The 27,667-nt window shown below is 48.2% G+C and overlaps 1 protein-coding gene and 1 non-coding gene across 9 annotated transcripts in view; both read right to left on the bottom strand.

Moving 5' to 3' along the window:
- Positions 1-27,647, bottom strand: part of LOC143377150 (cytospin-A) — a 28,237-nt gene extending 590 nt beyond the window's left edge. The window contains exons 1-13 of one of the 8 annotated variants that reach the window (XM_076828135.1): positions 27,487-27,647; positions 26,859-26,979; positions 19,480-19,577; positions 16,971-17,114; positions 7,413-7,761; positions 5,145-5,513; positions 4,859-5,071; positions 4,103-4,558; positions 3,595-4,030; positions 1,460-3,373; positions 785-979; positions 540-713; positions 70-452 (exon numbers count right to left, since the gene is read on the bottom strand). In XM_076828135.1, the coding sequence (XP_076684250.1) occupies positions 70-452; positions 540-713; positions 785-979; positions 1,460-3,373; positions 3,595-4,030; positions 4,103-4,558; positions 4,859-5,071; positions 5,145-5,513; positions 7,413-7,761; positions 16,971-17,114; positions 19,480-19,565 (4,719 nt within the window). In that variant the 5' untranslated portion in view covers positions 19,566-19,577; positions 26,859-26,979; positions 27,487-27,647. Of the gene's footprint in view, positions 1-69; positions 453-539; positions 714-784; positions 980-1,459; positions 3,374-3,594; positions 4,031-4,102; positions 4,559-4,858; positions 5,072-5,144; positions 5,514-5,732; positions 5,945-6,009; positions 6,163-7,412; positions 7,762-16,970; positions 17,115-19,479; positions 19,578-20,372; positions 20,539-26,858; positions 26,980-27,486 lie in introns of those variants that run through there. The other 7 variants (XM_076828137.1, XM_076828132.1, XM_076828133.1 and 4 more) reach the window with 7 other exon arrangements.
- On the bottom strand, positions 18,416-18,487 carry Trnac-gca (transfer RNA cysteine (anticodon GCA)). The gene has a single exon. It is a non-coding gene; the product is annotated as a tRNA-Cys (tRNA).
- Positions 27,648-27,667: the final 20 nt, after the last annotated feature.

Raw genomic sequence — 27,667 nt, 5'->3', positions numbered from 1 at the left:
AAGCGCCATTTCATTCGAGGCTGAGCCCCCCGTTCGGAGTGCTCCCACAGTTACAATGAAAGGACTTACCAGCGTAGTGGGTATTCCCACGCTTTCAGCAGCGGAGAAAGCGATAGAGAAGTTCCTGCGCTTCTCCACTGGCGTCAATGTGTCGTAGGGTACCTTGTGTGGGAGATAGGAGTGGAGGATGGCGCAGAGCGCCAAGCCGTCGTTCCAGGAGCTACTGAAGTTCGTGATGTCGATATTCCTGTAGCCGATCGTCTTGTTCTGACACCATTTGAGCAAGGCGTTCCGTTTCGAGCCGCCGTTCTTGATCAAGCCGCAGAGGGGGTCTTTGCGCTCCGATAGGTCTGTCACGCTGTTGCGGCGCACGAAGTCGATCGCCTTGGCGTTCAGAGCGGCCGAGTCCAGCAGCTCGCCGGGGCTCAACACTACGGGCGTTGACTTTGTCTCTGCGTTAATCATTGGGAGAACTTGGGCTTAGTAAACGAAAGCTCTCGGCTGAGCCTGTCAACTTTTAACGGGAGTTAGTCTGTTACCTGACAGCGGCTTTCTCGTTATTGCAGCTTGGGTTTTATTGTTATTCGTTGTGTTCGCCGTGCAGATTAAGTTGTTGATCTGCTGCTGGTCCCTGAGCGGAGCCTTCAGCGTCATTATGTCGTTCGTGCCAATGGAGTTGAGGGAGGACGTGGAGCTGCTACGACTCCCAGGTCCTGCGCACAAAGTAACGTGGTAATGAAGAAGCCTCGCTAAATAGCTAGTAGAAACTTGAATCTCTACGCACCGGCTTTCGCTTGTTTCGTAGCGTTTTCGATACTTTCTATCAGACATTTCACAGAGAGCCTGGAATCTTGACGAGATATGTTAGCTTTCCGGCGCGCTGCTATTTCCTGCTGCACGCTAGTCAGCACGCACTGTTGAGTCTCGGTTGGAGTGCTCGCAGGCCTTTGCGGAGGTTGCTGTATCACTTTCTGATTCGCTGCAAAAACGAACAAGGATTACTACCATCGCTCGCGTTCAACCCTCTCTGATAAAACCAGAAAAAAAAGAGGAAAAAGAAAAGCAATAAGCACTACGTTTACACGTAAAAGAAAGCACAAATATAACAAAGAAAAGTCTAGAGAAACTCGTGTTACTTCTTTCCAATCCTCAACTCACGGCACTTGTATTTACATGTACATACTTCGTATGAATATACAGTTTGACGATGGACAAAACATAAAGCAAAATCCAGGATAAAGACAAAAGAGACACTAGAGAACGTGGTGGTTATTAATTGAAACAACGTGTGGAGGGTGAGAGTAGGGCCTAGAAGATTGTTCGATGCTAGCAACAAGAGGGGTGTACAAGTTCTTGCGTCTCTCGCTAGAGTAAGAAACCAGGACAGACAATGGGGGTTGGGGGGAGGTTGAACTCTGCGATACAAGCAATCACGTTTCCACACTACTTGGCGACTTACGGTCGCGTATTGTACCTATTTGCCGGCCTGGCCTCAGTTCCACATCTTCTATGATCGTCTCAAATTTCTCTCTCAAAGACGATGTCCTTCCTATCAGAGATTTATCCTTGCACGCGACCGTAGGATCATTGCCGCTCTGGCCAGTCTTAAAGTCTGAGTTTACGCTCGCGGGTTCACTTTTCACAGGCTTCTTTTCATCTGTGACGACGGAGCCATTAGTCATGCACTGTTCTTCCGTGCTCTCTTCGGACTGAGACAGGTTCATGTTCAAAAATCTCATGCGCTTCAGTCGATTCGCTTCGCAGAGGGTCAAGCCCTTTCTTGTCTCCTCCAACTCATTGTCGAACTTCAAGGATCCGATGAGCGCTCTCTGAGACGAGGCTTGCGAATCTAATGTTCGAGTACTGTTCTTCGAGCGTGGAATCGAAGATTCTCTTGACGGGAGTCGCGGAGTTTCAGGTACCAATGAAGTGTCGATCGGAGATCTGGGCAGGTTTTCCAAGGAAGACAGAATTGGATACGCAGTGTGTTTCTCTACGCGATTAGGCACACCCTTCTCAATTTTCTCTGCGTGTGCCTTTTTTATACTTAATGGACCCGAACCATCTGATTTCCTGTATAAATAAGACTCGGTTGGAACGCTTTGCGGTCTGGAATAAATGAAGTCACCTTTATCTCTGTACTGTATCCCGTTTCTTGTATTGCTATCGTCAACAGCAGTTAAATCTTCTCTATTTCTTGGCTTATCCTCGGTCGAGCGGCTAATTGTACGAAAGTTGAGATTATCCAACGAAGTAGAGAAGCTCTTGCTCTGTAAAGTAGAATTAGAGACATCCTGGTTAAGAGTGGTATTATCTAAGAGTGAGTCAACGATTGCACTGCCAGATCTGGATTCGTTCTTCTTCAGGAATAGTCTACGTTTCTTATTGAGAACGTAATCGTTCGCGTACTCGTCTTCTAATTTCAAAGAGTCCGATTCTTTAGGCGCCCTTGGAGCCTGCAAAAGCAACGAGTTCTCCTTGTTCCTTTCCAGCGTCAATTTCGCCGAATTTTGAGATTCTTGGATTGTATTTGCTCGAGGAGTTTCTACAATACCGTTCGTCTGAGTGCTTTCCTGCAGCACCTTCCTCATTTCTGGATCCACCTCAAACTTCAAGTCGTCCATCGAGTTCTCTACCCCGGAGAATATATAATTCTTCGGAACGAAGAATCGACTGTTCGAGATATTGATGCCGTAAGAAACGTCTCTCTGCTTTCCCATATTTTGAATACCTTTTATACCCTTCAGCAAAGACGACTTTGCGGTTATATTATCTTCAGAAGCAGACACATTTGGAATATACAGCTTTGGATAATCTTCTGCAATCTTCCGCGGTTCCCTCGAATCTGTCGCTTTACTCTCGCAGATCTCTTCGCCCGGCGCTCTATCACCAGAACCACTCGACTCTGTCGATGAACGTCTTTCCAGAATACAGGGATCTTCAGACGCGTCATCAGTGAAGTCCAATGTGTCGTCCTTGGACGCAGACAGATCTATTTTTTTCTCTAGATGAAAAGTGGGGCAAAACTCAACTTCCTCGCCAGAAATTAGCTTCTCATCTAACTTAATAGGCTCCTTCGAACACAGTTCACCGCTACCGTCGTCCGACTCTGCGCCTTCATAGGGAAGCGATAGATTTAACTCCGAAAGACCCGAATCGTCAGGATCCTCCGAAGGCGGAGATTTCAAGCTCTCAGTCTCGGACGGATCGGATCCAGTCACCGGGCTCAACAAACTAGACTGTAACGCACCGTTTCTGGACTCGTGTCGCCTCTTTATTATGGTACGACCACGTTTCAATATATTACTCGCAGGCCTTCGACTGTTCCCAGTCGCGTGGCCGAATGTTTTACATTGGGCAACTGGAGCGCTGGCTGACATCCGAATGAAATTGAAAAAGAGACAACATTGTATTGTATTAATAATTCTCCGTGTCCTTAAAAAAACATTTCACCAAAGTACCTACCATAAACTAAAAATCGCTTCCCTAACGTATCGTGTCTACAGGTATGTTAGAACTCTGACGATCGTCAAATCCTCTGCGTTAACAGCAAAAGTTTGTGCAACGATGCATCGTGAAAAATCCCTCACTTACCTTTATTAAGCTTATCGAGTTGAGCCTCTAGCGCCCTCAGCTTGTCCCTCTGCGCCTTGTTCTCCATGACGACGCGCTCCAGCTCGCTCTGGGCTTCCGTTTTGAAGTCGTTCGCAACTCGGACGGTCATCAGCAGGTCCGTCTGGAACTGCTCCCATTCGGCGACCTCCTCCTGCCTCAGTTTACGCTCCTCGGCCAGCGCGCGCTCCAGTTCGTACTGGCGCGTCTGAGCGTCGCGCTCCCTTCGCTGCGCCTCGTTTAACGCGGCCTTCAGCTCCCTCTTGTCCTCCAAGTGCCTCTGGCACTGCGCCTGCAGCTCCGCCAGCGAGTCTCGCACCAGCTGGAGCTCCGTGCTCACGGACAGCCTCTCGTCTTTCAGCTGGTTCAGCCTGTACTCCAGGTCGTCGATGGCTGACTTCGCGTTGTTGCGGGCTACCTGGAAGATAAACGCACGTCCAGCTCCTTGCACGGGTGCAGCGCGCAGCCTTGCATAGCTTTGGCAACGTACTTTGTATTCCTCCTGAAGCTGCGAGTACTGATCCCTGAGGCGGTCGTGGTCACAGTGGGAGCGCGCCAGTTGCTCCTGCAGGGCCGCGGCCTGCGTTTCCAGAGTGTCCTTCTCCCTCCTGGCGGCGTCCAGCAGCTCGTCAGCCTCGCTCTTGTTCTCCACCTGCCTGGACTGCTCCAGCTCCTCGATCTTGGCTCGAGCGTTCTCCAACAACGTGGCCAGCCTGCTGATCTCTATGCTACGGTTCGCGCCCTCCTGCCTGGCCTCCGCCAGCTCCATGTCCAGCTGCTTACGCTCAACGTTCGCCGCGTCCACCGTCGACTCCAGCAAGTGGAGGCATTTCGTTAACCGCTCTGTCTCCGCGGCACTCACCTCCGCCGCTGCGCGCAGAGTCTTCAGTTCCGACGTCAACTCCTCCTGCTTCTGCAGCAGAGATTCTCGCTCCTCTTGCGCACTCTGTAATTGAGCGATTTAATCAGTGAGTGGTCGTAAATACTGGACGATTTCATCTGCGAGTGATGCGAGCACCGTGTATAATAGCGGCAACCATAGCCTGCTGGTGCTCGCATCTGAAGTTAGAAGACGGTCGCCGAAGTCCAACCGAAGTTGTCGTCGATTTGCTATCAATCTCGAACCGATCAGAATCGTGGACGGACGTAACAAGATACACCGAATCTTATATTGTATAAACGTGTAGTTGTTGAGAATATTCTATATAAATGGCTGGCGAGGAGACACTTCTACATCGCCACATACTTTTAAAAGATCCACCAGTTTCTGCTCCCTTTCCGTGTTGTATCCTTTAGAAGACTCCTGAGGCTGTTCTTCTCTTAGCAGCAGACCCTGCAACGTGTCAACCTTGGAACGTGAATCCTCGAGCTTTTCGGTCTGCCTGCACAGTGACTCCAGAAGCACATCCTTCTCTTCTGTTAACCTTTCGTTGTCAGCCTGCAGCTCTGTAAGCTGTGCCTGTGATCAGAAAACCGACATTACAATCAAGATCCTGCACTATTTCACAGCGCTAATAAAGTAAGGACCATACCTGTAGGTCGCTTAGTTCCTGTATCGTGGCCTGTAACTCCTCGTTTGTTGAATAATGCGTTTCCTCCATTTGCAGAATTCTATCCTGCAAGCATGCAACAGAAACCTCTGATACGGAACTGGAAGAGTGCTTGTCCCAGTCCGGCGTCGTGCACTGAGCGCTGTCCGGGGGCCCAGTTGACATAGGCGTGGACCCTTCATCCTGAGGGATGGCTATCGACGCCGGCGCAGAGTTGTGCAGCCTGGACGCGTCCAGAAGCAACTGCTGTTTTTCCGAATCCGACAATGGAGAATGAGCGACGTCCCTGAGTCTCGTGCGGAGAGCCTCGTTCTCCTCGCCGAGGCGTTCTAACTCCAAACTGTGCTGCTCCTGTACATGCAACAGACAGAAGCGAACCTTTTAAACCCTATCGACCTTGAAACGCTGCTGAGCGAAGAAGGTCCATCGAACGTGGACTCGCTTCGTGCCCCGAAACTTCTGGTCCCATAAAATAGGGGCAGTTCTCCTCTCCTGTTCTACTCAGGCTGAAAACACGATGCCGGACGCTTGCGTAAACGGGAACATGGAGGCTGATCTTACTCTAATTACCTGGCCAAAGTGGCGCAGGAAACGCAATACGCCTGGCGCACGATATACCGTGACAATACCGAGAAATCTAAGTTCGCGATCCAAGGCGATCAAGTTTTATTCGGGGCCCGGCCAGCGACGCGGGGAATATATAGGTGTCATTGTGCGAGGTTAGGTTCGAGAACGCCAGCGGACAGAAATCGGGTCGCTGTCGATAGACGATGCTGGTAGGCGCGCGTCCGCGGATCGTCGCGGGAGCGTAAACAATATTCCAGGCAAGATGCCCCTTGTCGTTTACCGTGGACAAAGAGAAGCAACGTTTTTTCATAGCGTTCGCGGTCGTCTCGCTCCACAAGCTTCCTCTTCCTTCGTAAACATCCCCACGCTTTACCGCCCTCTGGCCTTCGTTTTTAAATACGCGCGACAACGTTCGACGCGCCCGTACGCTAAGCTAGACAAACACGCGAGCACTTAAATTTCTGATATGAAACATGTAAAGTTAAATTTGTAACAGGTGGTACATAAATAGAGAATTATCTCTTGTAATTTTCAAAATTTCAAATTTCGCGAGGCGGACTACTTATTGTTAGTACGCAAATTTGTAATGTGCTTTCATATTTCAAACTTTCAAATTTCAAACTTTCAAATTTCAAGCTTTCAAATTTCAAACTTTCAAATTTCAAACTTTCAAATTTCAAACTTTCAAGTCTCAATGTGTTAAAAATCTCAATTTTTGAAATGTCAATTTTTCAAATCCCAATTTTTTAAAATCTCAATTTTCCAAATTTCAAAATTCCAAATTTCGCGGAGTACCATATAAACAGAGAATTATCTTCTATAACCACTTATGATTGAGTGGCTAATAATTTGGATTTTCTGGCGAGTTGTTCGGAATACTTCAACCGCTTCTAAAAATACGTAGATCACTGTCGTCGATTGTGTAACGTCCGCTTTTCGTAACACTGGTGCCCACGGGAGAATGAAAGAATCATATACCCAGGGTTCGCCTTGACTCGTGCCGGATAACGGAGAGAAATAAATTAGAGATCGTGAAATCGACTTGCCGCTGCAAAAAGATCTGTAACGCGCGCAATGAGAAAGTTGTGACGGGTCAAGATCGACCCGGGCCCCGATTTTCATGCTCCTTCGCTCACGAAACCGTCCTCTTCCACGCGAGGCCCCTCGTGTTTGTTTTCCTTGTAAGGTCGACGACGATGTTACGCGACACGAAGGGAATGGGGAGCGTGAAGTGGTGGGAGGATTTGCACGGGACGCGAGAGGGGACGGGTACGAGGGAGGGGGTAACGAAATGAAAGCAAACGGATAGCAGAGGCAACGGGGCGTTCGATTCTCCCTTTTCCAGGCAATTTAATTACACACGGTGTCACACGACGACTGGTACGAGCCGAAAGGAGGCGAAGAATACGGTGAAAATGTGGGACACAATATAATAGCCGAGGAGCTGGCTCGTTCATTGAGAACGCCTACCTAGCGGGGGTGTGTAGTCGACTCTCGCCAAAGGTGAATCGTTACGCACGATTCAGAAAACAGAACACTTACTCTTTGATTCCTTAAGGATTCTACGAGTTCGCTATGTATAAAAGCTTTTCCCAAAACTTGCGCCGCTCGCAGTGTCAAGATCAATTTAAAACTCCCGCGCGAATGATTTCTCTGTAGGTAAGAATTTACAGGGCAAGTTACCTTGAGAGAGGCGAGCTCGTCGCGCAGCTCCTGCAGGTTGTGAACGTCGCAGGATGCGTCGCGTAGATTGTTCTCGAGCCTGGCGCGTTCCTTTCGAAGACTATCGATCTCACGCTCGAGCTCCTGCATCCTGGACCCCTTGGCGGGTCCCTTGCTGTTGTAGTTACCCTTGGAGTTGCCCTTGCTCCCTTCCTTACCGAGGGAGCAGCTCCAGTTGCCCGCTGACTGGCTGTCGCTCTTCGCCTCGAGCGAGGAGGCGCTGGGCGCCTGTCGCAGCGGGCTCTGTTGCTGCTGTTGCTGCTGCTGTTGCGGCTGCGTCGGCTGTTGCTGCGGCTGGGTCGGTTGTCCTCTGCGAAACAACGATTTGAACTTCATCATGGTCGATCGTCTCGCTTCACTGTGCCCTCGAACGAAATTTCAAACACATTATTCCCGCGAGCGCGGGCGAACACGTCTGTCTATCGTCCAGCGATCGGCTAGACGTTGAGCACCATCGTTCCACAGCCCGGTCAATCGAGCGCGCGTAGATCGTCCGGCACGTCGCCGATCAAGGATCCCATTCTAACCGACCTGCTCCCGTGTGAAGCAACGGGGTGCGCGCGTAACGCGATCCCGATCGATAACAAGTCCATTTCCGAGCGCACCCTTCCCGACCGCGCGCGCACTGAAATCGCTATCGTGTGCCACGATATTCGCGCAACGCTTGGGACTACGGTAGCGTGAGATTCTACAGAGTTCTCTGTAAACGAGAGCGCGTGCCACTTTCGCGAGGGAAGTCGGTAACAGGGGGAATGACACACGGTGGTCCCACGAATTGGGCCCCAGCGGGCGATGTCAACAGCGACGCCCAGGTTACACGACGGGGGGATGATATTCGTTTCCCCGCAGCGTGTGACACGGCGCCGCCGAGAAATTCCACGATTCGTGCCGGGAGAGGCGAAGTCACTCTGATTCCACCCGAATATCCAATTCGGCTGGCCACCGTTCGATCTCAGCCTCCGACGACCACTTGTTGCGTCGGCCAGCCGATCACCGTCGCGCGCGGCCAACGTTCCAGCGCGCGGTGTTCCTGTCGTTGCCCCGCGCTCGCATCCTTGGGCGCCCGAGCTCGGAGGATCGAGAAGAAACGGGGCGAGGCGTCTTGCGGTTATCTACATCGATGCTTTCACTGGCTTAGGACACACTCGCGCACTGCGGTACGTGGTTTCTTTCACGCACCACCCGACACTAACTGCCGTGGTTGCCTGCGGATCCCCTCGGGATTTCGAGTCGAGGATCAAGTGACGCACTCCCCACGACGGCGCTTCGAAGACTGAACAGTCCGAATACGAGACTCTCCAGTCGTGTCCCCTCTACAAGCCGCGCTCCCCCTCCGACGCTTCTGCGAAGGGCTTGGAAGTCGAGAGCGCGCCTAGGCGTCGAACGCGCTTGAAATTCACGGGTAACGATGATACACCCGAAGCTCTTCGGGCCTCGGCATCGATAGCCATCTGAAATACGGCTGGACGCAGAGGGAATCGAAGGCTCCTTGGATCCTTCTGCGGTTCGCCGGCTTATTAGGGAGGCATGACGCGGGTTTGAGGCGCTGCGCGGTAACAGAGCGTACGTGAGCTCGAGGAGGTGGTACGTGGCCGCGAGATTCTGAAGAAAGGTCCCTTTTGCTGAATCTTCCTTTATAGAGGGAAAGTATGCGGCTTACGAGTGACGTGTTCTTTGAAGAATCGAGGGACACGCTTAATTTATAAAGAACGCTCGATTTTTCAGCAGGGGTCCAGGAGGAAGACGGAAGGAGAGAGGGGAAAGAAAGAGATAATTGGTGGGAGAGTCTGCGTGGCTTAAGACAGCCTGCGCCAACTCTCTGGGAACGAGTACATACACACTCCGCTCGAGGATGGTTAGCCGAGAGTCGGGGCGAGGGAGGGGAAGCAGAAGCTGCTTAAGGAGGCCACGGAATCTGCAGACGTCTCACCGTCGACCAGTTTTCTCATACGGTCGACATATGGTATGTACCCGGTGGCCGAAACTTCTACAGGATCCGTCTACCTGGACTGGACGGCGTTCGAGGACGGACCTCGGCGCGTCATTGGGAACCCTGGCGGTGATTCGTGCACCACATATAACGCACGGTGCGTCAGGTCGCTGAGGCCGCGTGCGCCAGACATGGTACACCTGTGGAATTCCATTATTCAGTTGAAGGATTAGGTTACCCTTCGAGGGTAAACACCGGTCGGTATTGCTGCGTCAAAGAGTGACCCAAAAATGAGGCCTTCTTCAGCCTCTTTTTGGTCCCACGATTTTGGAACTGAATTTTGTGCCAAATGATCAATCGCAACAAATTTTCAAGTTCAGGTGACAATTAGTTTCTGAGATATGGGAGGTCAAAGAAGTGAAAATTCGTTAACGCGGATAAAGAGACACCACGACAGACTGCGTCAGCGAAAAGGACGCCTAGGACCCATTTGTCTTTCAAATAAACAGTAATATAGTATTACGCAATTTCACGTAGGCTGAGTACATAATCATTATTATCTATTGCGGAAGATTTATGTCACTCCACTTGCACCTGAGTTCATAGGCTCGGCATTGCGAGCCAAAGACCCATTTGTCTATCGATAAATGCAATTAAATTAAAGACGTCTCAGGACGAAATAATTCGCCTTACTAACAAACGCAAAGGAGGAATAGATGCCCATACTAATCCAATAGCTTTGTCCTGCTGGGAACCAGTTCCAAGACGATTGAAAAGAGAACAAATTGTACCTACAATGAATAAAAAGTGGAGTTATTTAAAAGGAGAAATTCAGCAAAAATGACGTGTCTTTCGTTGCGCCCGTGACAGGGTATAATAGGAATCCGATAAGATAAAGCAGTGTTTACAAGCACAGCGCAGCGTGCCCGGTGGCGGACGCGACAGTATCTCGAAAGACATCGCGATGTGCGGTTAGATTTTTATATCACGGCCGATAACTCGACTTTTATTCGAGCGCGTATCGCGTTACCGTGGACCAGGCTGGGTCGCCTAGCTGGCCGTGGGTTGAACTCGATTAAGTGGGTCGTCGGGACGAAATTAGAATTCCCGTCGAACGTGTTAGGTCTGGGTTAGGTCAAGGCTGGGCCCACTGAGACAAGTAGAAATCTGCTGCAATGGAGGAAAGTAGAAAACCCACGCATAAAGCTAGAGGAGCAACGATCCGAGGAGGTCTGAACCGAGTGGGTGCGATCCGCAGAGGTGCCAACTTCATTAGCAGGGTCGTCGGAATGAATTTAAAATTCCTGTGGAGCGTGTTAGGTCAAGGCTAGGTCCACCGAAACGAGTAGAAATCTGCTGCAAGCAAGGGAAATAAAAATCAAAAGGAGCTTCCAAACAGATCAACTAGGAAGTTGCTAAACTTCAGTAGGTTCCCGGAACGGGCAGAACGGACGTGTCTCCTCGAACGCTTGAAACGCGATACGGCCGGCCGATTCCGCTCGCAAAGAAATAGCGCGGACAAAGCGAGAAAAAGCGCCCGAGCGCACCTGATCAGCGCGACACGCGTGTCATAAAGCAAACACGCTCGCGAAAGCGGCCCGTTCCGCCGTAATGGGCCCGCGTGACGCTATCAGCGCTATTTTACACGTGTCATATAGCAGGACCCTGGAACCGGTATGCAGCCACCGCGTTTTTCCGTCCGCCTTGGCGGAAACACGACGCCCCCGTTGCCGAACTCGGCGACGCGACGTCCTCGTCATCGGAAATATCCTCGAGCACTTGGGCAGGGAGGGGGACGCGGAAAAACAGTCTAAAAAATCTGGTCGCGGTCTAAATATAGGTATGTACGAGAGACGAGCGGGCAGCTGAAGCTGACAGGCGCGACGGAATAATAATAATGAGGGCTTTATCGCGGGTATAACGAATTGTAAAAAAATAAATATGAGGAAAATAGAAAATATAATGCAAAAAGGGAATAAGAATTCTTTGCGAGTTCTAAAAATTCCCAGAGCCTTGACAATATAGCAGATTAAACGTTGCTAAACATTTTCGCGGAGAATAAACGTTTTACATTCAGAAGAAAGCGCAGGGGGTTATTGGGCAGCCTAATAACACGACTGAGCATGCCGGAGGCTGTTCTATCGCCGTTGAAAAAAGCGTCTGAACGCAGCGCGCTGATCCGCTGGGCCCTACATAATGGGTCCATTGTACTGGGTGTTGCGAAAGTGCGCTACCGGGCTCGCAATGTCTGGCGATAAGGAAGCCCCCTCCTTCGTCGATGCAGGGCGATTGGGCGAGGCTAGAGCCTCATCGAAGCCTTCTGGGAACGTAACTCTATACCCTGTGGACAGCTCGAGGGAACCGGAGAGCGCATTGGATGCTCCTCTCTGCGATCTTGCCACGGGCGAGCAGGAATTATCGAGGCTTCGTTAGGATTCGTCACTGGACGGCTGCACTCGGAACGGAGTCCTCTAATTGCCTCTAGCTGCGCATAATTGCGTGCCCATAACGGGGGGTTAGTATTTTCGCGGCGTAGCGCAGGTGGACGCTCTGTAAATATCAATGGAGGATGTCCGTCGCGATGTAGACACGTAGGCTGATCGATGCACGCAAGTATTTGCGTACAGCGTTTATTCATACGGCGAATTTGTATTCCGAGGCGAGTGGCCGTGCATGGACGCGCTGCGGTTGCGTTCTAAGCGAAGCGTCGCCTCGTTATCTCGCCAATTTCGACCTCTAATTTCCCTCCGCCGCTGAGAATCGTTCAACGATCGGACGATGGGATCCTGGACGAAGGTGGGGCGCGGTTCAACCGTCGAGGGCCGTTTTCACACTGGAGAAGGAAAAAGCAGCAGAAGAAAAATACGATCCTACACAGGGGTGAATTTGGAGGCAAATTTGGGGGAGCGGCAAATTTTGAGGAGCATAAATTTTTGGGAGAATCAAATTTTGTGGGAAATAAATTGAAAAAGGTTGAAACATAGAGGCCTCAGACAACTTTAAAAACAATTCACGTTTCTGTTGTCTAGCAAATTAGGAATAAGTCATATCTGAGTTGTCATATTGAATTAATTTTAAAATTGTCTCAACCTTTTTAAATTAAAATATTTAATAATATTTCACGGAAAGGGCAGATCATGCAAAGTTTCGAAAAGATTGGAATTCTCGGGTTACCGAAGTTCCCTTGTTAGTCGCGCGCCGAGAGCGATCGGTGCAGAAAACTCGTATGCACGAAGAATTATGGTGTCAGCGAGGTTGACAGCGCGCTTTTATCGCCTTTAAGAGAGACTAGAGAGATATCGTTATCGCCAGGTGTGGGGTATATGGACTGGCGCAGTCTATAACGTGCCTCCTTCCAGATAACGATTTCTACGAAGGAATCGCTAGAGGAAAGAATGACTAAATTCCGAAAATACGGGGCCACTGTTTACTTTGCTGAGCAGTCGCCGAGAGATAGTGAGAAATGTGGGGTGAGTGTTCGAGCCGTGAATTTAGCTCGGGGCCTGAACGAAATATTGCGAGCAGAGTGTTTTCTTCGCGCAAGATACGAAACTACGTATTGTTATAGCGCGCGACTGTTCGCGCAGATAGCAAGCGGAGGCAATAAATCGTATCTGGGTGCGCACACGTTGCGCCCAGTCAGCCGAGCTGTTTTTCGGAGGCAGATGACGAGCTGTTACTGATGATGAATTAATAAAGCAACGTTAATAGGCTGGCTGTTGTCAATGCCTGTTCCTTAGCTGGCGATGACGTCAGCCCTGGCGAGTTCTCCAATCCTCGTTTTATTCTGTACGCGCGGCGAGCTCTCAATTGACTTTGCCCTTATTCAAACGACTTTTCAACCCGCCTCGTTCCGAGGCGCCTAAAGCGAGGCATAGGACGTGCCTTTGCGGGCGCTCTGCTCGCTTTTAATGTGATTCCGTCCGCGACAGTGGCCCGTGAATTATCATGTCGCTGGCGCGACGCGAGGCAATTTCCGAAGGGCCCTTGGAGGGCCACTCGAGCCCGGCGGAGGTGGAGACTGCCAGCCGTGCAAAAAAGAAACTGGTTTTAAAGCGAGCAGAATTCGACTGGCTTCAGAGCCGCTGCACGTGGGGATCAACTGGTACAAGTATCTCGAAGGCGAGAGAAAGTGTACGCTCTATATGGAGGTGCGTAAGAACTTTTCTCCTACTCTCCTGCGAGACGCAACAAGTGGTTGCAGCGATACCCGCTGGAGAATAGAAAAACGGACGTCCCTGGGGCACTCAAGCGTCGCGATACCCTTTTAACCTGTTAACTAACTCGTATCTCTATGAACACCTGTGTCCCTGCTGCAGCACCTGCGGAGAACGCACATGGGCGTTCAGCGACTACGGCGGAGAGATGCGACTGGAGGAGTCCCGCACATGGCTGAGCGCTCAGACTACCAGTGCCTGAAGGATTGAAGTTTCACTGAAAATACATCATATGCTTCAGAATTTTTTGAATCTCTCAACGATTCGACTCGTGTGCCCCCGGTTAAGGGGGCCGTCTCCTTTTTGTTATGGTCCGAATCGATCGAAGCGCCCTTGTAAACAGACGGACCCTAATAAAACTACTGCGGTCGGTAAAAAGAAGTTGTACAATGGTGACATCTACCGGTACTCTACGTAGACGAATTTTTGACAGCATAGTTGCCGCATGTTCTGTTGTCTCCGTCTCTGCCGCGCTGTTGCCACAGCTCCTTCTATTGAGAAGCTTGGAGGAATACGGCACGAGAGCTGCGTCTAGGCAGCGATCGCCGGGCTCCATGTACCGCTGATGGAGGGGGGAACATCGACAGGAGCGGTGGTTATGTGTGGGGAACTGCGGTGCGTCAGTCACGCACACATAACCACCGCTGTAGGTGTTTCCTCGTGCATCAGCTGTAGCTGGAGCCCGCCAATTCCTGCGTCTAGCATCAGAGCCTTGCTGAACGTAAAGGAGGATAGCACTATTGAAAGATAGAGAGGTTGAGTAGTGAAGTTAGGAAACATGTCAATGAAACAATACTAATTTAGTATTTATTTATACATAGAACGATGCAATACTTTGTATAATCAATGTGCAAATTCAAAGCATACAATTTGAATAAGGTACATCACCGAAGTGTAACATGCCGATCGTAATGAAATTTATGAATGCTGTAATTCTTCTAAAAACATATGCCGCTTTTTTTTCATCTAACTATACATCAAATTATCTTTTATATCAACAAGAATTGTCTGTTTCAATAATAGTTTTGTACATGGTTTTCTTCGGAATTGTTATTCCACGGTTGTAAAAATTTATCAATATAAACCAGAGTTCAGTACTAACAATACTGATATTTGGGAATGTCCCATTAAACGATTTTATTTAGCTACGATCCTCTGTTTGTTTGTTTGTTTGATTCAAATCTGGAAACTCAATTTTAAACCACTTCCAACCATCCAATTCCCTCGAAACTTTGCAGAGGTGCGTAGTTTGGTTGACAATACAAAATTATGAAAAAACTCCGAGTGGGTGAAAAAATTACCTAGTCACCAAGAAATAATAACCCATAACAATAAATCAACCATTCTTCAAGCAAACTGTTAAACTGCATACAGCAATAAGAGTAATGTAAATCCACAAACACTAAAAACTAGAAAAAGTATATTAAACAATTTATAATAAACGATTTTATGAAAAATGCATTAAAAACTAAAAAATATTTATTTTCTTATACTACAATTTCGATGGTGTATTTTCACATAAAATCGTGGAGCAGGATATCTCGCAACAAATTCATTTCGACACTTGAGGCTATACTAAATTGATTCATATTCTGTTATGAAATATCCTGAACCACGTTTTTATTTAAAGTTGAAAAACACCATCGAAATTGTAGCACAACACTAGAAGTATTTTTTAGTTGTTAGTGCCTTTTTGACGAAATCGTTTAACAGAACATTTTTTTATATATTTTTTGTTTCTAATCAAGTTATAGTCATTACAATAAATCAATCCAATACCTGCAATCAACTACCTGTAAAAGAAAATTTGCAGTTTAGCGATATTTTTGTAAAAGGACTTAGTGCCGTGTTTCGACCCCAAATGCCCCACTGTGCGCCGCCGAACAGCCCAAATCCTCGCTGGTCGGGACCGGCGCGGCGTTTAGCTCGTATCGCGAGCAGAGCCCTAATTCTCAGTGTTCGTTTCTCGCTTCTTTTTAGCTGATAGGGGGAGCGAGATGGAACGAGTGTCAGGCGTCCGAAAGACGGAGCGAGACAAACAACATCTCGTCGTCTATCTCGCACCACCCTCGCTCGCTTTCAGTGCCTCTTGCTCGCTCTCGTTCCATGAGACAATACTGTAGTATCTTTTATTTGACTTTATCCAGATATTATCTTTGCCCATCTCTGTTCTCCAACTGCTTCGCCGTGATTCATTCAAGCCTCCTTGATGGAAAAATATTGATAGGGGAAATGCGGCAACAGCGCGATTCGACTCTCGATACGTCTCGGCAACTATGTCTTTCCTACATTTATCGGCTAGATTGGACTTCCACCGGTTTTGATGGTACAAGGTACGAATATACCATCAACGCCGGTGACGGAGAAACCTTGAAGCTTCATTCTGTCATTTTTCGGGCTGTCCTGAGTACACGATTCATAAATTCATTATTATTTCAACGTACGGTGCTTATTAGCGTTCAAACGGACCAGACCACCCTGCACGAAAGTCTACCGAAGGCAACTAAACCCGCAAAAACGTCCACCGTGCCGATTCCAGGACGAAAGTTGTAATTTACGGTTTGCTTACTACATCGCGTATACGCAGGCCCGTTGGAACCATGCGCCGCACAAGGGCGCCAGCCGAATGGTACGCTAAAAAAACTAGATCGTACGCTTAATAATAAAGGAATCTAACACCTCACATAAACTAAATATAAATGTAATTCTTTTAAACATATTAAGTAGAAAACAAGTGCAAAAAATTGGGGACAACAAAAATTTTTTTGCACAAGGGCGCCAGCTAACCTCGCGTCGGCCCTGCCTACACGTCACGCTGGTGCTACATGGCTGCAGTGCACCATTAGCGCCACCAACGGAGAAGCCTTGAAGCTTCATTCGGACAGTTTTCGAGTCATAAATTCATTATTATTTCAAAGTGGGGTGCTTATTAGCGTTCAAACGCACCAGACCACCCTGCACAGATGTCTACTGAAGGCAACTGTACCCGCAAAAACTTCCTTCGTGCCGATTCCAGGACGAAAGTTGTAATTTACGATTTGCTTACTACACGCGTATACGTGCACGCTTTTCCTAGCTTGTGTGAGCGTACTCACACATTCAAAGGCCCGCGGAGACGGCCCCCTTAACGGGTCGAGGAAGATTCGACCACTCGCTTAATGCCATTTATATACCGTGTGGCATCGAGAAATCGCGGGGAAAGGAGGTCGTCGACCTCCGCGTGCGAACTAGAGACGGACGCACGCATCACGCGTAGCCCTTGTCTTTCTTCATCTTTTTTTTCACTTTTTTTGTGGGATCGTGAACACGTGTCGCGGCTACTGGCAGAGCGTGCGGAGAGGATGCGCGTAACTGGGCGGCATGAGTACTCACATTGGCCGTTGCTCTACGGTCGCCTGGCGTTTGCCACTGGGACGCTCGACTTTTCTGCCGGCTGGCCTCCTCGGGCTGAACAGCGACGCGATCGTGTCTCGCTTCTTCCCCGCGCTGGACAGCGGCCTTGATTCTGGCTTCGATCTGAAATTCGCAATAAGGTCGATCTCTCTTAGCCGCCCGGCGAAAACTAGACCGAATACCTTCGTTCCGGTGGATATTAGGAATTATTTAAATAAATAATACTAACTAAAATACTACAATGACTTCCAGATATATAATTTATCTTACCCTTGCACCTAAGCATTTGCCAAAAGCAACACAGTAGGAGGATACGTGTATCAGGGGTGCAGAGAGAGCAATGGGTGTAGTAGTCATGAGCCCAATAGTATTAGGAGCACATATGGGAGGTATAGTTAGTAAAGGCAGCGATGTAGTGCAGATAACGCGACTACTTTTCCAGTTCCCTATTTGAAAAACCTCCATCATCTCCAATAGCTATGATTACTGTACTTATGTCAGTTTTTTTGCGACGATTGACGTCTGCCATTACGCTGTAATAAACATAATGAGTGGAGGTTCCACTGGGACAAAGCAGTAAGATTCCTTGAATTTTGATGAGCCTCAGAAATACCTGCACAGTGATACACAATGTTATTAGAAGCCAGCGAGAAATTGCAATGCGTACGCGACGCTGTTTCCCCAACATGCAAATGACTAATAAAAGATTGTGCAACACGTAGGCGTGCTGCGTACTCCCACCTGCTCCATTTCTGATCGACATCTCACTGGCCGTGCAGCTTATTGTCCGAAAACAAGGAGCCTGCACCGATTGCCCTTTCTAAACGTGCATTCAGGGCAACGAGCTACCTATTCCGCGAACGTCTGACGAATCCATGTCTCCCTGGCAGTAGCGGCCACGAGAGACGTCCTTTAGCGAGGCTCCACTCGTTTCTACCGTGGACGATGACTAAACGAAATCAATCCCCACGCTGATCGACTATTGGACGAGCGATAAAACGTGTCGATGGCTCCCGATTGCCGTTAAATACGCCACGCTCGTTGGATGAGAAAAAAGGAGCAGGACTCTCGACGGTTGAGCAATTACGACATGCACAAGCCCGATCGCTAACCGCTGGTCAATGCCCTCTGTCGTGAGCGCCGTTTACTAGGAGCGACGATCCTCCCGATCGATTTTTATTATTCTTATTCTCTGCGCGCGGATAATGCTACTCGACTCACGTGAATCGCCAGCGAGAGGCCTCGAAGTGGGAGATATACTGGTATCCTATTACAGAACACAGTAAGGAGAATGAAAGGGATATTTCTCTTATGGAATCGATTACTTCTCTGGTTTTCTTAATTTTATTTTAACACTCCTGTTGCCTTGATACGTCAGAGATAGTCTGATAAGATAGAGATTTTATATTGAGAGAAAAAAAAAAAGGGGACACCCGGGTTTGAACCGGGGACCTCTCGATCTGCAGTCGAATGCTCTACCACTGAGCTATATCCCCGATGTTATACACGCTTCAGATATAGAATGATGATGAATGCAATGGATATCTAGCTACTGATAATTTGAATTAAAAAATTGCGATAGAAATCTACTGCGTGTGTTACACGTAATATAGTAATTATGAGAAAAGAATGTCCTAAATTATTCCCCAGAGTATCAAAGCGGATTTGACAGAAACTGCACGCACCGGTACACTCGGACAACCGTTGGCCATCGAGCGAACGCAGGGAAAGCGACGCCAATGGCTGCGACAGGTAGATAACGGAATTTCAGGAAAAATAATGCCACGACCGGTTTCTCGGTGCGTGACAGACAAGGCAAGGCCTGTCGAAGCAAGTCCATTACGATTGCGGTAACGAGCCCGCCGTCAATTCACCACGCACTCGTGTGAGCCACTATCCAGGTGCTCCCCACACGAAATCGGCATAGTGGCGCCATCTACGTCGTTCTCGTCGATAATGCAGATCGCCATAGAAAAGACAAATTCCCCACCTTACCGACCCACTTAACTAACCTTCTTTTAATAAAATTCTACGATAGCACAGTAGTATTTAATTTGATCTAAGCTAAGTATTCGCGTGCCTTGAATTATTCTGCAACATATACAGTGTTCTACGCGTACCTGGGTGGAATAAATTGAATTCAGAATCCCCAACCAAACCGAGTTACTTGGGTTTCGCAACGATCATTAAACCGTAGATTCGACTGCTTTCCATAGGCGTCGAGGCGTAAAAAACGAAAGCGGACTCTCCACGCCTGTTATCCCAGCTCGCGGCTTTCTCTCCAAAACTCGCGACGCGAATGGAAAGCTAAATTAACCCTCATCCGTCCCTCATATTCCCACCTGAATTTATCACACGGGAAACAATTAATGTAACAAAAAGATGAATAGTTAAAATCGCAAGAAGGGAAAATTAAATTTTCGTACAGGCGCAAAAGGGACGGATGAGCGTTAATCTGTTCCCTAGTGATCCAGACGAGACTGCTCACCTGCTTTTCGCGGACCTGGTCGAGATCTGTGTTGAGGTGGCTGTTGCCCGCTTAAACGGCGCCCGCCCTCCCGAACCCACGGACATTCCGCTTCGAGCCTGCAACAGAGGGATGCTCGCATCAAGTTTTTAATAACACAGAACGGAACAGGAAGATGCGACACTGGCGAGGGAAGACACCGAACCCGGAAATTCAGAAAATTCTAAAACTTTCTGAATACACAGGGGATTTCCTCCCGATTACAACGCAATTTTTGTCCGCCTCCTAAATTTACTCCAAGGGGTTGAAATTAACCCCTGAAAATTCGGCTAATATTTTTCCATTTCATTTCGTAACTCGCAATCTATAAGAGATAGAAAAAAAGTTTCAAGACAAAAGTGACTTCTTTTAATTAGATCCATCAAATGGTAAGAGTTTTACCATCGTTGAATTGCATCAAACACGATAATTGAAAATTTAAAAATATTCACGTGTTTAGAACAAATTTAATAAAGGTCAGTTTTTAAAATTAACGCGATTTTTTTTCTCAAAAGCCAGAAGCCCCCCGAACGTTGCCCAAAGTCAAGGGAGCGGACCACCACATTTGAATGCTCTCAGCGCATGCGCAGTTGGGCGCTAGAACAGGCGCGACCGCAGCAGCGGCATCCTTGAGGGGATATCTTCTCTTACGGGGCAACGAATCCGATCTGCCCGCGGGCACGCGCCAGCGTAGACCAGTTTCACGCGAGCCAGCAATGAGACGCGCGTTAAATAATTATAGAAACGAAGGACGAGGACCGACGAGGATTACCGGAGCGCTTTAATAGGGGGACCGTCTCGAAATACGTATCGCGGCAAGGACGGGGCCCCCCTGCGCCCGTCCACCCGCCTCGCGCCGAAGCGTAGAGACGTACCGGGCTTCCTCCTACCAGCGCGTCCAGAAACTGGCGGAACATTTTCGAGCCCCGAGGTGAATCACCACGATTTCGGAGACCTCGCTGCCTTTCGACTCCCCAACTGCACGCCGGTTTGTTTCTCACTCGCGCGTCTAACGAGCGCGGTACGTCATGCTCGGAACGATTCTCAGGCCCGCGGCGTCTTGGGCTAGAGCGGAGGACGTTTTCACTGGCACTGCACCTCTACGAGCCACGGAGTTCCAGTCGAAATTGATAAGAAGCGAATCGCTCGCGATAAGTCCGGAATATCTGTAGATACATCGCTCGGCGAGATAATATTTCTTCCGGGAGATCATTCGGCTTTTAAACTCGATCTAGGTTCACGCTTGGTGGCCGCTGTCGCGCACGCGGCCTTTCGTGATTTTGATCGATCGTTTTCTGCGGGATCGAGGACTCTGATCTACATACACAAATATCTTGCGTCCACTTTCTCTGGAATTTAAATTTTTACACGCGACAAATAGGTATTCGCAGTTTCTCCGTGCTGCATTAAAATCGCATCTACCTATATCTACTTCGTAAATTTGTCAAAGATAATAGTTTCCTTCGTTGTTTGTCGCCACGAAAACGCTAAAGGTGGATTAACATATTTGTGCACTAAGCCATCGACATGCTTGTGGAGAAAAACAAAAGACACTTTTTTAACACGCATATTTTTGGCGAAACAAATATGAATTTTTAAAGCTCGTGATGTTTATAATAAGTGTGTCAATTAACAAGTCTCAGCTTCGATTTATTTCTTCGAAATTAATTTAAAAAGGCTTCATTTTCGGCAAAAATGACTGCCTACTTAGTAGCGGAGAAGAACGATTCTTTGGGAATTTATTTCGGAAAGTGTACATGCATATTTTATGCAAAGGTTTTTGTATTCAGACGAGGGTTACTTTAACAGGTTATTATATTATTTTTTGGTGTAAAAGTATTTATTTGTTGCATAATTACAACTGATTTCCCGAAATGGGTTTTTCAATTGCGGTGACCACGATTTCTCAAAAACCGCTTCACTAATCTTTCTGAAACTTTGTAGGTTTCTTCTAGACATTCAAATGTAGTATTTAATCAAAGCATTTGTTCCTCCAATACATAGTTTTTATTTTACGGAGGAAAAATTAGTGCTTTTTCTATGAAAATCGATCATTTCACTTTAACATCCTCATTTTGTCCCGGATTAATATTTTATAAAACGGAACGATCAAAGACTAAATAAACTATTGTACTAACTAAATTTTCTTTGTATTTGTATTTCAGATAACCCAGTTCCGAATAATGTTGGTCACCGTGAAACGTATTCCTAAAAACAGCTTCCGGGAAATCAGTCATAATTTTGCAATAACTAAGTCCTTTTACACCCAAACACAAAATAATCACTTGTTAAAGTGTCTCTCACCTAAATACAAAAACCTTTGCATAAAAATACGCGCGTACTTTCCGAAATAAATTGCCAAAGAATCATTCTTTTTCTACCTGCCGACTGCACGTAACCCCTTAAATCTGAACAAAGCTTCTGAAATTCCGCGTCCACTCCAGCCACCAAGATTTCCTCGATTCCCAAGTCTGATCTCCCTGCAAACTCCCACACAGCTGATCCTCGCGTACACCTTGCCGTGGCGTCTCATAGCAGAACGTTTAAGCCGCTCTGTCTCATAGAGAGGAGAGGTGTTCTGGGTTGGACTGGAGCGACTCGCGGAGGAGCTGGCTGTGTCGCTTGAACACCGGTTCCCAGGAGAACCGGTGAGACCCTGCCACGGATTTTCAGCCGCGGATACACACCGCGGTGCTTCAATCAGAGGGGTACGCGTCCCGTGTACATACGTAGCCGTAAAGGTTCATCGAACCTCGCCGCGCGTACGGGTTCTCGGGCCAATAATAAAGATGCATGCCCGGTACGTAACTACGTTCTGTACATACGTACGTAAGTACTACCCTGCACCCGTGGCCGTTCGCTCGAACGACGCGAAACACACTTGGGCCCCACATACTAAACTCCACACGCGACCTGATGCCAATCCTTATACAAGGTGTCCCCGCAGCAACTGTCCACAGTTTGGCTGTGCAGGCTACAGGTGGTTGAGAGAGAGAAATAAGCGGAAATAAGAGCGGAGCCTTTGTTTTGCGCGCGGTGGCACCCTTATTGGAGTTCAATTTTTAGGAGAGAGCTGTGGATCATGGGGGCAATTAGGACGGGGTTTGCTCTTTTATTTAGGTGGGTACTTACTCAATAGAAATCAGTTGCATTAGGAGAAGGATTGCTCCACTGTTTCTACACTTGAAGTACTCTTTTTGAGGTCTAATTCTAATAATTGAGGTCCATGGTACACATTGGATCCCCGGGTTTAACTAGAAATAGGAAATGGGAGTTATTAGAAAAGGGATTACTCTTTCATTTAGCTACATGCTTCTATTAAGAACTCAACTATATTAGAAGAAATATTTCTCCACTCTTTCCACTTAGAGTGATCTACTTGTGGCCCAAAGCTCCTATGATATTTCCACAACCGACTGCGAACCCCCAGCTTGAATTAAGAGCAGAAAATCACAGCTGTCAGGAAAAGGGATTGCTCTCCACCCAGATGGAAGCTTCTATCAACATCTAATCCTCATTGCCTACGACCACGGTACACCACGCACCTTTCCTCGAGAGGGTCACCGAGAATTGGTTGTTAAAGGCTCAGAGAACGGTAATTCACAGTGGAAACGGGCACACGGTCCGCGTGCGAGCAGAGAAACCGATAAACCCGCGATACAAGGCGATACACCGTGATACATAGCGATACAAGATCCACCGATCCTCGTGCACAAGCGCACACACGACCACTCGCCATTCCATCGCCAAGTCGTCCAAGGAATGCCAATTCCTATGGAATGGTTCGTTCAGACGCGCACCTTCCGACTACCTGCTCTTACATAATTCGCAAATCGAGCAGTCAGCAGCGGCACGCAAGCCTGACCGTCCCCAGAACGTTACGTTTACCTAAACAGAAAAATAAAAGAAAATATACGTGACGAATCGAGAACCTGCTCCTTTTTTGGAGGCGGTTAAAAGCCAGATCGCGCTGGTAAATAAAATGTAACGTGCACTGAGAAGACTCCACCTCCAATTTAAAATGATTCATGCTGGTAGAAACAAGTCTACGGGAGAATCTCACTGAAGCTTCCATCTGAGAAGCAGAGCAACGCCTCCAGGTCCCTAAAACACTGAACAATCACTCAATTCATGACAGAAAGTAGTAACCAACAACCTGGTGAAGCGATCAATCGCGAAACGAGCTCAAGAAACTTGCACGTATCCGAGAAACCCAGACCTCCGTAGCTTTTTCTAGAGTTCTGTGGACGAAGACCCTATCCGAGTTACAAGGAAGCTGTCGAGTCAGCTCCAGACGAGGCTCCTTCGCCGTTTAGACTTTAGACGTTCCCCATTTCTCGCCGCAGGGTGTGGCGGCCTTTTTCCACGGCCTACACTTCGTCAACAGGAGCAACAGCTTGGACCGTCGTCGGGGCACACCAGCCCACACGCGCGACAGCCGCGTTTCGCGATTCAATGGGCCGCGCGGTAGCCTTTATTCGCCTCAACGCCCCCGAAACAAGTGCAATCCGGAGTGTAGTACGTGGAAAGGATATAGCGAGGATGTGAGAGCTGTGGTGGTCCCAAAATTTACAGCTTTGGGGGTTTGCAAAGCTTAGCTCTCGAAAGAAATGTCAAACCTCAAAGCTGTGAACTTTGGGACTTCCGGCAGCTTTTACTACTTAAGCTACGGGAGTCCCAAAGTTCACAGCTTTGAAGTTTTGGGAAGCTTAGGTCCCCAAAAATTTAAAAGCCCAAAGCTGTGAACTTTGGGACACTCGCAGCTTTTACGACTCAAGCTACGGGAGTCCCAAAGTTCACAGCTTTGAAGTTTTGGGAAGCTTAGGTCCCCAAAAAATTTCAAAATTTAAGGCGGTGAACTTGGGGACTCCCGTAGCTTAAGTCGTAAAAGCTGCGAGAGTCCCAAAGTTCACAGCTTTTAGGTTTGGCATTTCTTCTCAGAGCTAAGCCTTTCAAAATCTCAACGCTGTGAACTTTGGGACTCTCGCAGCTTTTACGACTTAAGTTACGCGAGTCCCAAAGTTCACAGCTCTAAGTATTCGGAAAGCTTAGCTCCCCCCAAAATTCCAAAGCTCAAAGCTGTAAACTTTGGGACTCTCGCAGCTTTTACGACTTAAGTTACGCGAGTCCCAAAGTTCACAGCTCTAAGTATTCATAAAGCTTAGCTCCCCCAAAAAGATGCAAACCTCCGAGCTGTAAACATTGGGACTCTCGTAGCTTCTACAACCTCGCCAAATCCCTTCCGTGTACCATACTATACAATCGAGGCGTCGCGGAGCTCCTCGAGCGTGGTGGGAAGCTAGGCACCGATCCCTGGCACATTCATCGGCGGATGACCCAAGTAAGTCGCACTAATGGTCGTTAATGATCGACGAGCGCACCTGCACATAGGTATCCAATTTTCGGGGCCCGAGAGAGGGTCGCGGGCCAGCGCGCAGCGGTCGGCGGGTGTGACGTCGCACAGAGAGCGTAGGAGGGAGGTCGCTCGAGGTGGCGAGGATCGGTCCGCGCGATTCGGCAGTTCAATGCGAACTGGCTACGTCCGTGCCATTCCGTTCCACGTTATTCCGTGAGTGACCTCTCTCGCCGTCGACTCTCCTCTCTCCTGCAACGTTCCAGGCGGTCCCTCCCCTTCGCCCGACATCAGTCACCGGTCCCGTCGGCGTCGTGTCCGTTGCACCGACTCGCGCAACGAATAACGCCCTAGATGTCTATCGCGGCCGGCACGAGGCGAATCGTCTCGCTTGGTGATTAGCTGGTCGTGATAAGGGTGTCGGGCTCGCGGAAACTGTTCTGCTGTTATGGCGGGGGGAGGAAGGGTTAACGAAGGAGTCGACGATCGGTTAATTGCGAGGCTGTCGTGTGGAGGAAGAATGTTGGGAACGGGAAGTAGGAAGATGGGGGTGGGACGAGATGGGAAGAGGATCAAGCGTTGGGAGCTTGTATGGGATGGATTAGAAAATGGCACTTCAGTGGGACTTGGGTATGGGTTTGTGAGTGGGTAGCGGTGAAGTGGTATTATTTAGGTGTTAGTGTTCAACTTGGTACCATCAATCAGGCCCGGCTCGAGCCTCTTTTGCCCCCTAGGCGAACTTGCCGCATTGCGCCCTTTAATTGTAATACGTTTCTTTGAGCTTTTTGATGGCCTTGCTCTGATTTTTTATTCGCGCCTAACCCTCGGTAAAATATCTTTGAGGCATCGTTTAAAATCGTGCCTAGTTTATGAAAATTTGTGACATTGTTCTTTTGAATCTTCCTGATATGCTCCAAAAAAATTAATCGAATTCAGTAAACGGTTGCTGAGTTATAACTATTTGAATTTTCACTGATTTTACACGTACTCTTATAGAAAGAGACGATCTTGACAGATAAAACAGCTGAAAAAGTGTTGAACAAATGGTACCAGTGTTTTCAATTTGTTTGTACATGTAGTATATGGATAGATGTAAATATCTGCCGAGTTTCAATTGTTTTCACTACAGCGTTTTAAAGAAATAAATTATAGCTTGAGAAAATTGTGAATTCAGAGCACTGTCACCAAAAAATTGAAAATTTATAATTGTTAAAGGCGTTGAAAGTACGGATAAAGTGATTTCATACTTCAAGTGTCGTTATTTTCTAAAATTGTCATTTTTGTAATTTTGTCTGCCCCCCCCCCCAGCCAGAAGTATATTCTTCAAAATAAAAAAAGTTTCAGTCGAATCGGATAATAACTTTTGAAGATACAGGTCCCACCGATTTGGATGAATTTTTTAACGCCTCGACTTTAACGACTCCCCAGTGCCGTCTGCAATGATTAATTGTAAAACAAAAAATACATTCCTATAACTTAGGACATCCTTAATACGATGCAAAAAGTCCCATTAAATTATATGCGGTAGTTTTCCTTTAATTAATTCCTAAAGATCACCTATTTTTTGGGCTCTAGACCGGAACCACCCCTTAAATCCGGCACTGGTGAAAACACTTGTAGTACCTCCCCAAAGAACACCACGGGCATCACACATCACAAAGCATCCCTCGTGGAACTTGAAGCGTCGTTAAGCCTGTCCCGCTCGTCCCTAAGAAATCTGCAGCGTGGCTACTTCCACAGAATCCTCCTGACACCCTCCATTTTTGTCCCCAGTGGGCGCGTAGGTGAGACGCACGATCCACCTCCCGATACGCTGGCAGCGTGACCTTGCGCGGTGCGAAGTGGGTGACCTTCTGACCTAATCGCCGCTAATTTCATTTGCCCGCGAGTGTAACGTGGCATTAGGTAACGCTCGGATCCCCGATGGAAGCCGACTTAACGCCGCCGTTCAGCTGAGCGCTCGAGAGAGCTCCTGTCGCGCTCCAAATACCTGCTCGGCTCTACCCACCTGGCATGATCACGGCTCCTGGCGTCCCACGTAGATCTAGCCACGGCTCGCACGGCGTGGACCTCGCGTCGCCATCGTGAGAATCCATCTTCCCGACTGGCCTCGATCGCAATTCCTCCCTCTTCGCGCATGCAAAAATACAAACAGACCACCCGCCAGTCAGAAACCATCATCCACCCTCGTGAAACCAGAATTTACTTCTTCGAAAATAAAAGGGAGGAAATATAAAACCGATCTGTAGCGTTTACCAAGAAACGTCTACAAACACACAGCCCCCTCTTTGAGAGGGGATTTCACCCCTTGGCCGCCGACATAATTAAAATCCGCCAAGGGGGTGAAAAAGTAGAAGCTTCCAGCTTTAATTCGCTGCTTGCCACAACAGTTTTGGATAAATTTTGACAAACTTATGGATCCTTGCAGTTGAACAACTTCTCAGTAGCATTCAATTTTTTTAGAACGGTGGAAATATAATTCCAATGAGCTACCTTTTTTTAATTCAGGCAGACGTTGATGCATCGATGATAGAATCGGTCTGCACCGGATTCGAGGAAGAGGCAGCAATTACGCGAACAGTTACATTAGGATGTTAGAGGAGCGACGATGATTATGAAAATTGCATAGTACTTACAGAGCAGTCGGAACGAGCCGAGGAATGCTATCGGCGTGTAATCGGGGATGGCTGGAAAAACCGTCGGCTGGGTTTTTAACCGATGTAAGTGGATAGAGGAGCGAACGAATGCGGAACTGGCGTGCTTCGCGAACGACAGACCGCGCGAGACTGCACCGGCGATGACGATGCATCGTCTTCG

The sequence above is a fragment of the Andrena cerasifolii genome, chromosome 15 (assembly GCF_050908995.1).
Source record: "Andrena cerasifolii isolate SP2316 chromosome 15, iyAndCera1_principal, whole genome shotgun sequence".
Classification (NCBI taxonomy): Eukaryota; Metazoa; Arthropoda; class Insecta; order Hymenoptera; family Andrenidae; genus Andrena; species Andrena cerasifolii.
The sequence above is the reverse complement of the archived record's forward strand: the minus strand, read 5'-3'. Positions and strand labels throughout refer to the sequence as shown.